This window comes from Nicotiana tabacum, chromosome 15 (genome assembly GCF_000715075.1).
Source record: "Nicotiana tabacum cultivar K326 chromosome 15, ASM71507v2, whole genome shotgun sequence".
In the NCBI taxonomy this organism is placed as follows: domain Eukaryota; kingdom Viridiplantae; phylum Streptophyta; class Magnoliopsida; order Solanales; family Solanaceae; genus Nicotiana; species Nicotiana tabacum.
Window position 1 is genome coordinate 4,569,935 of NC_134094.1, and position 13,365 is coordinate 4,583,299.

The 13,365-nt window shown below is 35.3% G+C and overlaps 2 protein-coding genes across 3 annotated transcripts; one reads left to right on the forward strand and one right to left on the reverse strand.

Annotated features, from left to right (window-relative positions):
* The first annotated feature begins 792 nt into the window (after positions 1-792).
* On the forward strand, positions 793-4,664 carry LOC107782269 (uncharacterized). The gene is made up of 8 exons (XM_016603139.2): positions 793-999; positions 2,543-2,670; positions 2,764-2,820; positions 2,945-3,037; positions 3,165-3,243; positions 3,387-3,511; positions 3,981-4,124; positions 4,213-4,664. Exons 2-8 carry the CDS (start codon positions 2,545-2,547, stop codon positions 4,453-4,455), a joined length of 867 nt encoding a protein of 288 aa, XP_016458625.2. The 5' UTR covers positions 793-999; positions 2,543-2,544; the 3' UTR covers positions 4,456-4,664.
* Positions 4,665-5,959: 1,295 nt separating this feature from the next.
* On the reverse strand, positions 5,960-10,001 carry LOC107782268 (protein cornichon homolog 4-like). 2 transcript variants are annotated; one of them, XM_016603138.2, is made up of 4 exons: positions 9,824-10,001; positions 8,384-8,565; positions 6,521-6,643; positions 5,960-6,289 (listed from the first exon to the last, which is right to left on the reverse strand). In XM_016603138.2, exons 1-4 carry the CDS (start codon positions 9,830-9,832, stop codon positions 6,250-6,252), a joined length of 354 nt encoding a protein of 117 aa, XP_016458624.1. In that variant the 5' UTR covers positions 9,833-10,001; the 3' UTR covers positions 5,960-6,249. The 2 variants fall into 2 exon arrangements, with proteins under 2 accessions (XP_016458624.1, XP_016458622.1); XM_016603136.2 differs by having other exon boundaries at positions 9,761-10,001.
* Positions 10,002-13,365: the final 3,364 nt, after the last annotated feature.

The window sequence follows — 13,365 nt, forward strand, 5'->3', positions numbered from 1 at the left end:
AGATCATTTGGACGATTATAAATAAATAATAGACAATTTCTGAATAACACATAGGCGACCTATGATTTGGCCAGGATATTCCGCCGTATAAAAAAAATAATCCTGGGAATAATTAATAAGTGATCGGTATTCGATTTTAAAAAAAGTAATTTCGGGGAAGTACGTGTGGGATACTTTCTCAACCAATTCTAATCTATATTTTTTCTTGTCTAATTTAGCCTATTTTGCATATAATATATATTTTTTCACCAATTAATATGGTATTAGGAAGACATGTGTCTGAAACTGATTTGTAAGTGATATTCATGGTTATCATCACATTTTACATATTATTGAGTAAATTAAAGTTAAAATTTAAAACTCCATTTTCAAAGTTTTTTAAAGCTTGAAAATTCATAAATGGTTTGACAAATTAATAATTGGTGTTCCTTGCATATGTCATTTGGAAGTTATAATTAAAATTTGAAGTTATTTGATGAAAAATTGAGCTATTTAATCATTTTTTTATGAATTTCGTAGGAGACAATACCTAATTTTTATATACAATATTATAGTAAGTATATAATATTATATAATGGATATATAAATATTGTTATAAAGGAATAATGAGTTATGTGGCAATAAACTTAAAAATTATGGTTACGTAGATGCAATATATATATAAAAATAAAATCAATGCATGTATAGTATAAAGAAATTTGCATAAACTTACTATTCTGATAAATTTAAATGATTAAAATATTCTGAATAAGAGGATACAAGCATAAAAATATTGTATTTAGTCACTAGTTCAAGAGGCGACCTATTGTTAGAAAAGGGTTTAAGTTGGGAGAGAGTTAGGGTTTAACCGCTAGTTAATCCTGCTGCCGGCCGCCGTTCACCGCCGGTAAAGCCTCTTCGCAGTTCAGCTCTTCCAACGGGCGAAACCCTCAAACCGAGAAACCCTTCTTCTTCAGTTCTTCAAATATTCAATCTCCAACAACTCTAATAAGTTACAAGGTAATGATCTCTTACTTTCAACTTTTCCTTCTTGTAAAAACTTTATTCTTGTTTTACTAGAAAGTTTTCACCTTTCTGATTCTTTTTTTTTTCTCTCTCGGTATGTTTCTGAACTTCTTTCTTGCTTCTGGCATTTTTTAGCTTCATCTTATTTCTGGGAATAAAAAAATACAGAGGCAAAACGTTTTTGAATACCTGCTGTTTGATAGTGTAAAAAAATGATTATTCTTCTTCGTTAGCTGGTATTTAAACCAGTTTTGGTTAAAAAATGAACTGAATTTGACAATTTTGTGAGTGTTTGAACCAGTTAATTGCTGAGTTTTGTTCTAATCATTGCTGGGAATTTGTGGCTAAAGAAAAACTGAGTTCCTTTAAAGCAGATTTGGGTAAGAATTGGAACATTGGAGCTGCTGAAATTGCTTAATAGTGTACAGCTGGTTTTAGGCCGAATAGTTAATTACAGGTCAAGAAGGGAGCATTGGCGTAACTAGTAAAGTTGTTATCATGTGACTAGGAGATCACGGGTTCGAGCCGTGAAAACAGCCATTTACAGAAATGTAGAGTAAGGCTGCGTACAATAGACCCTTGTGGTCCGGTCCTTCCCAAGGCCCCGCGCATAGCGGGAGCTTAGTGCACCGGTTGCCTTTTAGTTAATTACAGGTCAACAAAAACAACAATAAACCCGTTGTAATACCACAAGGTTGTAATACGACAAGTGGGGTCTGGGGAGTGTAGTGTGTATGCAGACCTTACCCCTACCTTGAAGAAGGCAGAGAGGCTATTTTCGGTAGACCCTCGGCTTAGGATAGTTATTTACAGGTCAAGTTGGTCATTTTTAGTTTATGGTATCCTATTACCTTAATCATATAACCTCAGAGTATGGACTATTGGCTGGTGGCGAACTAGTTTTAACTTTCAAAACTTGAAAACCTACATCTAGTTATTATTGTATTGAATTTAATAAATTGATGTTGTATGTTAAAATAACAAATGAAATGAATGAAAGTGATGCTTCATCGTGCAATTTTACAGTCAAATTAGTTCACTAACTTAAAAAGGATTATGATGACGGAAGGTGACAAACAGTTCCAAAAGTGACTTAAGCAGTTAGCCATTTACTTAGGCTGAAACATTAATTTAAGGGGATTTACTCTTTAATAAACTATAAAACATTGATAAAAAACATATTTTATTCAATTGATATACATAAACAACACTTATTGACATGCCAATTTTAAATGTTTCAATAGACAGTTGAAAAAGTTAAAAAAAAATTAAATATCATACTACAAAATAAAAAATAAAGAGAAAAATGAAAGAGAGTCGAAACGGGACAAGGCGGGGCATGGCAGGACAGCACAAAATTTTGAAAAAAGCTAAACGGGGTAGGGCAGGACGGGTCAAAATTTGAGTGGGTCATGGCCTGGCCCGACCCTTGCTCCGCCTCAATTTCCATCCCTATATATCATTTACTCTAATCCTTCTGCCAATATTATGAAGTGGTATAAGGAGTAACTGTGTATAATTTTTCATTCACCTGCAGAGATGGTAGGGCTATCTATTGGAGAAAAAAACTTTATCAAAGGTGGTATTGCCCAGGATATGCGCAATGATGGTAGAAAACGACTTGCTTATCGACCAATTTATGTGGAAACAGGTGTTATTCCTCAGGTAGAATCCTTTTCTTTTATATAAGCTTTCCGTCGTTGAATGTTTCTTTTACAACAACTGAAGCTCAATAGTGAACTTTATTGTTCTTACAAGGCAAATGGATCTGCACGAATCAAGTTGGGTCCAACTGATGTTATTGCCGGTGTCAAGGTATTATTACAATCCAGACATTGAACACATGTTCTATGCTATCTTGATTTTTCCTTGATAATCATCGGATGAGTAATTTTGTCATGTAAGTTGTTTCATTTGTCCTATTAAATTCTTATTTCAGGCGGAACTTGGAAAACCAAGTCAAGCGCATCCTGACCAAGGGAAAATTTATATTCACGTCGATTGCAGTCCCACAGCAGAGCCATCGTTTGAGGTTCTGTTCTTGGATTCAGTTTACTTGCAAGTATTTTTATCTTTTTCATAGTTATTGTAGAAAATTTGGTTCAAGCACCAATCTTAGTTATCAGTTTTTCCTTTGTGTTGAATGTTGATTCATGCAGGGCAGAGGAGGCGAGGAATTGTCCGCAGAACTCACAGCTGCACTTGAGGGGTGTCTTTTGGGTGGTAAAAGTGGAGCAGGTATTCACTTTAAAAAAGAAAGGAAAACCCGACTTTTGTATGAAAAAAATATAATGTCAAGAGCTGTTGACCAACTTTAGATTTAAAGGTTACCCTTATGTGCCTCTCAACTTGATAATCTTGTGGTGTATTTCATTTCGCAGGGGCTGGAATAGATCCGTCATCTCTCTCAATCAAAGAAGGAAAAGTATGTTGGGATCTGTATATTGATTGCCTTGTCATTAGTTCTGGCGGGAATCTTCTCGACGCACTAGGTGCTGCAATCAAGGTATACTAATAATTTGTCATCGTGTATTAACAAGGAAAGAAAGGGCGAAAATTACTTGCTTTCTGTTTTTAGAGATGTTGTGATACTTGAGAATGCTACATGAAAGCACTATTCCCCTTATCCTAACTAGGGCGGAGGTAGGAGCCTAGATACGGGTTCGGCCGAACTCAGTAGCTTTTGTTTAAACACAATATTTCTTTTAAGAAATTCATTAAATGTGTACGCATATTAAATTTAAAACCTAGTTATTAACACTTGAAGCCATCGTTCTAAAAGCCAAAACCCATATAGTTAAAATTTTGGCTCCGCCTCTGATTCTGATTATTCAAGAAGTTTTTGCAAGGAAAGATGGGACTGTAGAAAGAAAATATATTAAATGAGACATTCAACATTTTGAGCAGTGATGCAATTTGGCGATGGATGCATCTCTTAATAATGTCTTATTATCTCTATGACTGATGTTCTTCAGGCTGCACTGAGCAATACGGGTATTCCGAGAGTTCAGGTTCGTGAAGCTGCTTCATCCGATGAGCAGGCAGATGTGGATGTTAGTGATGAAGAATTTCTGCAATTTGATACCAGCGGAATACCAGTCATAGTTACTTTGATAAAGGTAATTGAAGCCAGCCTTTTGTTTTGAGCTTTCTTGCGCAACTGCCAATTTACATACGACATTGACCTTTTCCCGTCAATAATTGTAGGTTGGAAGGCACTACATTGTTGATGCAACTTCAGAGGAGGAGTCCCTAATGAACTCGGCTGTTTCTATTTCTGTTAATAGACAAGGGCTAGTATGTGGGTTGACCAAACGAGGAGGCATCGGGTTAGATCCTAGTGTCATACTTGACATGATATCTGTGGCAAAACATGTAAGTGAGCAGCTAATCGACAAGCTTGATTCAGAGATAGAAGCTGCTGAAAAAGCTCATGAAGATGAACCATGACATAGAGTCTAATACCTAGATATAGTAGTTCAACCTCACTAATTTTTGTTGCAGGGTGCAAATAGACTTCTTGAATGCTTTGTAGAGGTGAAGCCAAACTTTGTCATATCAATTCTATAGTGGTGTTCATGTGATCATTTGTAGGAGTTTGATAGTCTGGAATTTAGTTTTGAAGCAATTTCGCTTCGATTGTCTTCTTGATCAGTGGTTGATGCTTATCTGTGCTGTTCGTTTAAAGCTAACCTTGAGTGACACATGGTTCGGAACTCTATGGATAGTGGACCCTCCTACCTTTTTCGACTTAAATATTAGGTTTTTTCTATGATAGTTTCGAACTCGTGACATGTGTCTAACCCACACTTAATGTGATGTGAGGTTTCTCCTTGTGCATATTGGAGGAAGAATTTTGTGCAAGTAATACAATGTTTATTTGGCAATGTTTAATTGACAGTACTAATTTCCATTTTGCTGAGACTCGCCTAAATAATGCAGAAATCGAAATATTAACTTATGGAAAATGGAATACGAAATAAGAATGCTTTATTGGTAATAAAAAAATAAGATTATCTCAGGCAGACATGCTTAAAATTAGACAATCCTCGCATAATTCCAGCATAGCTAGTCCATGAACTAAGCCACCCTACAAGTAGGATGCTATCATATAGTAAATCCAACTAATATTTAGCAGCAATAATCAGCATTATGCTGTAAATTCTAAGCATAAGGTAAAGGGGACAAAAGTTGAAATCAAGATAAATTAATGAATTGCATTCTCATGTCTTTTTCCAATTCAATGTAAAAAAAAAGGGGCAGCGTGATGTACAAAACATCTCGCATTCACACAAGGTCCGGGGAAGGGCCGCCAGAGGCGGATTCACGATTTCAAGAGGATGGGTGCACTATTGTGAAGAATTCATATTTGACTGATTTAACTTTAGTCTCTTACCATGATCCACTTCACTTTTAAAATTATATGTCCAAAATTATATTCTTTTTGAAATTTTAGTAATTTTCACGTATATTTCTATACTCTGCCGAAAACAAGACCGTTCAGAGTGATTTGAATTGCCAATTTCACTTGTAGAGGTACACCCAATAATAACTGCACCATAATAGTCTTTGAGCATGGGTTAACACACATAAATTTAAGTAATTTTGAAGAAAATAACATGAACCTTAAGTATGAGTTTACGTGAACCCATATGTCTCAACTTGGATACGCCTCTGAGGGCCGCACACCAAAGGTGTGATGCCAAGAAAAAGAAAAAAAGAGGAAAAAGGAACTTAAAATCCTTCATCCTATGAATTGCATTCTCAATCTCAGCAATTTCATGTTTACTGGAGATCAAACACAAAACAATATAACAGGCTGACAAACTACACCAAGTTTTAAGCCAACATTTTGTTTCTTGCATTGATCTCTGTGACCGAGAACTCGGAGCCCACAGCAAAATCTATGATTGCTCAAAAGCTGAAAATGCAACAAGGTTAGAGGAAGCTCAAATGATATAAGAAGATGATCTGCTGCCTAATCTACCATTAGTTAACTCTAAACTTGCAAGAAAAATGAACTAGGAATGGCCAAGTTACACCAAAAGAATATAAATCAGATTTGCCAGAGTTCCCGAAAAATTATACTACGTATAAGGTAAAATATTACTTGTTATTGATTAAAAATAGACTTTGAACACCCCTGCATAACCCACTGGTAAAGGGTGTTCAAAATTTGAACACCCTTATTGAATTTTCTGGCTTCGCCACTGTTGGTGGCGATTATACTTTGTCGAAATAGAGCTAAAAATCATCATGATCCTCTAAGGCACTATAAATCACCCTACAAAATGAACATATGGAGTTAGTCAGTAGTGTCATACTCGAAGCTTTGTTGCTCGAACTCTCCAAAAATGTCGCCGGCTGCATGTCGGATCCTCCAAAAGTAGTGTATTTTTAGAGGATAAGACACGGGTGTGGCAACATTATTGGGGAGTCCGCACAACATAGACTAGAGGTGCTTTGACAATAGAGGTGCTTTGACAATCAAAGAGCTTCCCACACAGTAACTTACCAAAATAATGATATGAGGAGCAGAATTACCATGTTGCCAAGTTTGAAAAGCCTCTGTTTCTTTTCCCAATTAAGCATATTAAAAATCTCAGTAACATCTACAAGGTGCCGTCTTTGCATGTACCTACAACAAGAAGATTACACATGACATTTATGTAATAATCAAATGTATCCCATAAAACACAAGTTGTATCAGTTTCCAGCAAATAATATATGATCGCAAGTCATAGAAAAATTAATCTAGAACGATTAACCACCTAATGGTTGGGTGTATTTACTATAGTCTTACAAATAAATACCAGCTTTTTGTTGGAGTACTATATTAATCAATACACAAGCCGGTGAACAATACCCGCAGGTCAATATTTCAATAGAAGGCATATCCCCTAGCCAGTGAGGAAGCCAGGAAATTCAATAAGGGTGTTCAAAATGCTGGCAGGCTACGCAACGGTGTTCAAAGTCTATTTTTTGTTCTATAACCGTATAATTTTTCAGCGAAATATGTTCAGTTGACCACCCTTGGCCACACATAACTTTGCCCCTGCGCCTACATGCAAATGGCAGAATGCTGCATAGATTCCCTTTTGTCATTACGGACAGATGCCTAGTCGACTTCTGTAGACCAAGAACTTTAAGCAATAGTACAAACTTTTTGGTTTACTTAGTACACAGAATACTGATGATACTTTCATCAATAGCAGGAAGTAGCATCACCTTTGCATGAGATGAACAGAATTTAACCAACCTAGCTCAAGCAGTCCATCAGCGCGAAAACTGTAAGGATCTGTTCATCTCAAAGCCACCACAGACACCATTCCCCTATAAACTTTCGTCGAAGGTAACAAAACCCAGTGTAAACTTAGTTTATTTCTCTAGAGCCCAAGTTTTCTCAACTAAGTGCTCTCTTCTTCAGCATCATTAGTGGACACAAGGCTTGAGTAAGGAGTTAAGACCTGAATTTTAATAGTATATCAAGAGAACTTAGACTTTCGGAGTTCAAGACCCGTCCCTGCATTAGTTAAAGCTTTAATGCAGTAGATAGGTTGACGAATTGAAACCTCGAACTGCAAAGGTATGCTACATTTGCAGCCTGCCCTAATGCACGCAATGCAGATGAAACTTGAGATAGGACAAGCTCAACATATTATGGCCCAGATTACCTGGAATTGGCGCACTCTAAGACTAAAAACTTTATCTCAAAGAACTATAGTAACATATCCATCTGGAGACACCACAAGACAAGTAGACTGCAAACCTAACAAGAAGCAGAAGAGTCTGTTGAACGCAAACTTCAATACTAGCTCCTAATAAAGCCTAAAAACCATTTTAGTGTAAGCAAAACCAGCAAAGAAGCATCTTCATCCGACCTCCATTCCAAGGAATAATAGACAAATGAAGTTACACAAAAACCATCAACAATATCTGTCTCAGTTTATGTAGCGTAGTTTGACTGGTTACGGAGTTTAACAAAGAACGAAAGACTTTTGGAATTTGCAATCTTAAACATACCACGAGATTTCCGTGGCTATAAAAGCAAGCTATTGACGGTAAAATGGGAAGTTTAAAGGTATAGTGTTTCCAAATAAAGAAATTTGTCATTCTTCTCGGAATGGATTAATACGGAAATAGTGCCACATAACATAAAACGGAGGGAGTAATACTGCATACAGTAACAAAGAATGTGCATAAATGGAGGAACATGACTTAATCCATCTCCAACATATTTGAAGCCTAAAAGAAATTTAAGATCAACATGGTAATTTATATGCAATGAACCATGCCGTCTCAGCATTTTTCTTTTTAACATAAATGCATTAAGAAATTTAACTTTACTACTGCACTAAAGGAAAAGAGAACAACTTACAACTTGACATTGTAGTATAGATATGGAACGCATAAAAGCGACATAACCCAATGTCCTGTAATCAGGTAGAGGAAGCACAAAACTCCTTGAGTGATGAACTCAGGTAAAACAACTTTGTTTACACGAGATGCAGTATCGTATGGATTGATATAGTCAAACTCTAGATCACTTAAGCAAATGAGCTGCAATGAATTTCATATTGTCAGATTTCAAGTAATTAACAGAAAATTGTCTTCATAAAAAATTAAAATAAAAAGTAAACAGAAATATGCCTGACATCGCAGCAGTATTAGTTAAGTAATAGTTGAATAGTTTTGGGAACAAGAATATGATTGCAGAGCATCTGAGGAATCGGAGTTCACGCTGGAATGTGATAAAAGTTCAAATACAGAAATGCAGATTATGCTTACATGCTATTGATGAAGCCAGGGGCGGACGTAGAGCATGAAGTACAGGTTCGGATGAACCCAGTATCTTTTGCTTAGACCTTGTATTTGTATTAGAAAATCTAATAAAAAGACGAACTACCAAATGGGTGGCAAGTCCAGAATCCATACACTTCAAATCCTGGTTCCAAGTGGCGGAGGCAGGATCTCCCCCGAAGGGGGTTCAAAAAAAACAATCATAGCTAGTGGGAATTGAACCTATGACCTTTCAAAAATTTTGAACCCCACTAAGCTACACTTTTGGGTTATGTCAAGGGTGTTCAAAACTTAATATATAGAAGTAAAATACAGATTTTGCCTTATATATACAGTGTAATTTTTCGGCCAAGGGGGGTCGGGTGAACTCCCTTCCGCCCCCCCCCTAAATCCGCCCCTACTGATAATAACAACAAAGTCTTAATCCAAACTAACGAGATAATGCCCGCCTTTATCTCTTAGTTACTTATGAGAACTTCTAAATTTTAACTAGAAAATTCAGAAACTCGAAAACTTCATGTCAGCTTTTATTACTCCCTTTGTTTTAATTTATGTGACATGCTTTTCTTTTTAATATTTTTTTCTATATCTAGTAAGATATTTGTTTCAACATTTTCATTTTTACCCTTAATAGGTATTTTTTGCATGTTATACACACCTTTAATTTAAGGCCATCAGTTCGAAAGCCTTTATCGTATTCTTAAACTTCGTACCTAATCAAACTGATATGCATAAAATAAACATAATGAGTAATAGTTACAGTGTATTGGAAAAGGAATTACGCGAATAAATGACTAGATTACCATTTTTATGTATAAATATTTTTTACCCTGCCGTGCATATAGCTTAAATTCCAGAAACATATCAACAATTACAATATAGGATGCAGCATAAAGTCAAAAAGTAAAATTTCCTCCAAAAAGGTTAAAAAATGTAAGGGTTTAAGTAAATTGACCTGAAAAATAACCATAATAAGTATAGCTATGACAATGAAGAAGAAAAGTAGCCATGTCCATACATCTCCCATTTTCTACCTACTGGCGCACGATAAGAGTGGATTATAAATGGAGATCGTGATCGGAACGCCAGGTGCGTATTGCGCCCCCTCTTAATTCTGAACCGGAGCCGGAATCGTTCCTAGAAGATAGCTGTCAATAAGCTTTGTTGATCAGATTGGAGTCTTAATAATTCGGATTAGTTAGACTAAATAATTGAAGAATTAACAAAATTTATTATACTAAAGTAAATTTTTAATTAAATTGTTAACAAAATTAAAAGTCAACTTTTTTAATCACATAGTTGCCTGGATTTTTAATTAGTAAATAACAGTATTTTATTAATAATTTGCTAGGACATCTGCTACATGATTTGCTTCTTTATATTTTATAATAGGGGTGTTATAAAGACCACCATGCAATGGATGGTGGTATTGTAGTGTTTGTCCGGGTTAGAAAGGTCTACCGCACAATCGTCGAGGACGACTGATGTGAATTGTGAAGCGTGATAGTTTGTTATGGTCCATTGCAAGGTTCGTAACTTGAGTTTCACGTCAGTGTTGCAAAGTGCTAATGTGGGATTTATGTAGTCTTGCTCCCGCCTCAATAGTAGCTTTTGAGGTATGGTTCTCTCCGAGTCGTATCACATTTAGCAATATATCAACAAATATGGCCTCTGCGAGTCTACTCATCACTTCTCTTTTTCAACTTGCAGTCTTGCCATTGTTCAATAGAAAGAGAAGTCACTATACATGAAGCAATAATATGTAGAGTAACAAATCTAATACTCATGTTACTCTAACAATAATTTTAATCGTATGACATGATCAGTTATCATAATAAATGTGAATTTTGATATATTTACATTTTTTTTTTTTTGCATAAGTATAGATATTCCAGTTGAAAGTACACAGTGAATTCAGTTGAACCCGCTGAATCCGCACTATATTCGCCTCCGACTTAACTGATTATCCAAAACACCGTATGCAACCAAGGAATTTCCAAAGCTTGCTTGTTCTAATGATTTTATTGATCACAACAATAATTGGATTAGAATTTGCCTCCATTGAAGTAATGTCCGTTGCTATTTCTGCATTTCTTGAATTATTTCCATTACTATTACTCTTGCGAAGATAAAAGCTTCTGCTCCACACATCTCCAATCATATCTGTATTACTCAAACCTATTTGTAGACATAATTAAAAAATAATTATACTACTGAAAGACAAATTTTACCCACGGCAAGTGAATTTTAAAACAATATGTTTAACCAATAATATCACACTTAATGTGCAAACAACTTAGGGTGCTTGGTACGACGAAAGTTTCATATAGAATATTTTCTTGGATGGCTAATAAGAGGAAATTTTTACGGAAAAATATATATTAAAAATTAATAATAGTATCAAATAGAAGAGAGTTTGATGAAATGTTTTATACTAAAGATTAATAATAATGTTAAGTGTTACTTAGTCGGAATAAGTGGTATGAGGTTAAAAATGTTAAGATAATTGTAAGGAAGATGACTTCCGATCTTCCCAAACAAGTGAAGGAAGTCATTATTCCCACTTTAAGAAAATATTTTCTATAACTTAAAACACTAGAAAATGATGTAAAGATGGTAGTCGCAACCAGGGGAAAATGTAGAGTAGAGAAGTAGATGAACCCGTAATTTTCGGCGCGGAACATAAATTTATTTGTAAAGATTTATTAAAATTGCAATAACGGATCGATATGTCTGAACTCATAAGCTTAAAAATATAATAGATTCAATGCTAAAAATCTTAAAGATTAAAATAAAATTTATATTCTGGATCCGCCCCTCATCACAACAGATTTTTTATTGGAAATGGTAATGATAATTGCCATTTATACATAGAGAAGAAAAAAAGTTAAAATTTTGTTAGAACTTACTCTCAAGACTGAAGTAAGAAGAGTATAATTTGAATGATGAAGGCGAACTTTTATCAAGATGAGGACTGCGGCCTTCTTCTCTATATTTGCTTAGCACAAATCTTATGGTCTCGTCGACACTGGACCCTAACTTGACCATGGTTCGAATTGGTCCAGGAGTGCCCTCAACTGTGACATTAACCACAACTTTTGCATCTTTATTGTACCCCTGCAACAAAAATTTCATTGAATTTAGGAGTAGCTCAGTATGTGCACAAACTACAAAGTCGTAGAAATAGTCTTTTGCAAAATTATAAGATAAGGTTGCATACTAAGATAATGTCCGGCCCTTGCCCCCACCAGGGGCGAAGCTACATTCTAATAAGGGTAGTATATAACATACTGATTTTAAAGGTATATAACATATGTTGAATACCTTTTGTTGGAGATTTTTTTACTTCTTTTAAGTTTAAACACCCTTGAAAAAATTTCAGGTTTCGCTAATCCTTACAGAATGAAAGTTTACTGCCCGAAACTGTCATCAATTAAATTATACTCTTCTTACTTCAGTCTTGAAAAGTAAGTTTTACTACAATTTTAAAAAAAATTCTTCTCTGTGTATAAATGGCAACTATCATTACCATTCCTATAGAGATCTGCTGTGACTACCATCTTTATATCATTTTCTAGTATTTGGTTAACACAAAAAAATTCGTAGTGTTGTGTAAATAGCGAACAACTAAAAAGACCCTTGAGATACTTTAAAAAAAAGGGCTTCATATACAATAACAACATTAACGCCTCAATCTCAAACAAAAAAATTACCCTAGAACCTTGCGGAGATGAAACATTATTCAAATAATCCGGCGAAAAAAATATATTTGAACAAGTTTGTGGCCGCAAAAGAACCTCCAACGACGTCGTCACATCTCGACGATCATCTTCATTATCACCAACTCCATTAACCCTCCAAAGACAAGGCTCAGATTTACATCTTTCTATAGTTTTTCTCTTCCTATGCTGCTTTGATGTTCGTCGCGTGGGAAATGACGGTTTTTGTACACTGCTACTACTAGCTCTCTCGCACATTGGAATTCTTCGTCCGAGATGTCTTTCCGACATATAATCAACAGATGATATTAGAATTTAGACGTTGTGAGTTTTGAATTGAGAGAATGAATTCTGAAATATATATCTAACGTTATAATAATTGTTTTTCGTACATATATAAATCTTCAAACTCGAAATACTGAGTTTTGTCGAACCTGCAAACCCGTGGTTGAACCTTTCTGTGCGATTGGATGTATGAACATATAGAAAGAGAAAGGAATGATGGAAGTCAAAGAATGGAAGTTCATAAATTGCTTCGTAGTAAAGGAATTAATTTTGGGACTTTTAAGGTGGTTGCTTCGTGGTAGAGGCAGTTGTTTGAGATGTTTAGCGTGGTTGCGTGAAAAATGGTTAATGTATCAGTAATTTTTTTCCTTTTTTTTTTTGGTACATTATTTTTACTGCATAGGGGAAGAACAAGGACAAAGAAGAGAAAACCGAGATTCATGTTCCTGGAACATTGCTTGAAATCGACAAGACAAGCTAAATTAACTCGAGAAAGATGGTTGTATACGGGTCAACTCTGGGTTAGCGCACACCCCGAGTTTTCGGTGAGTCAAAC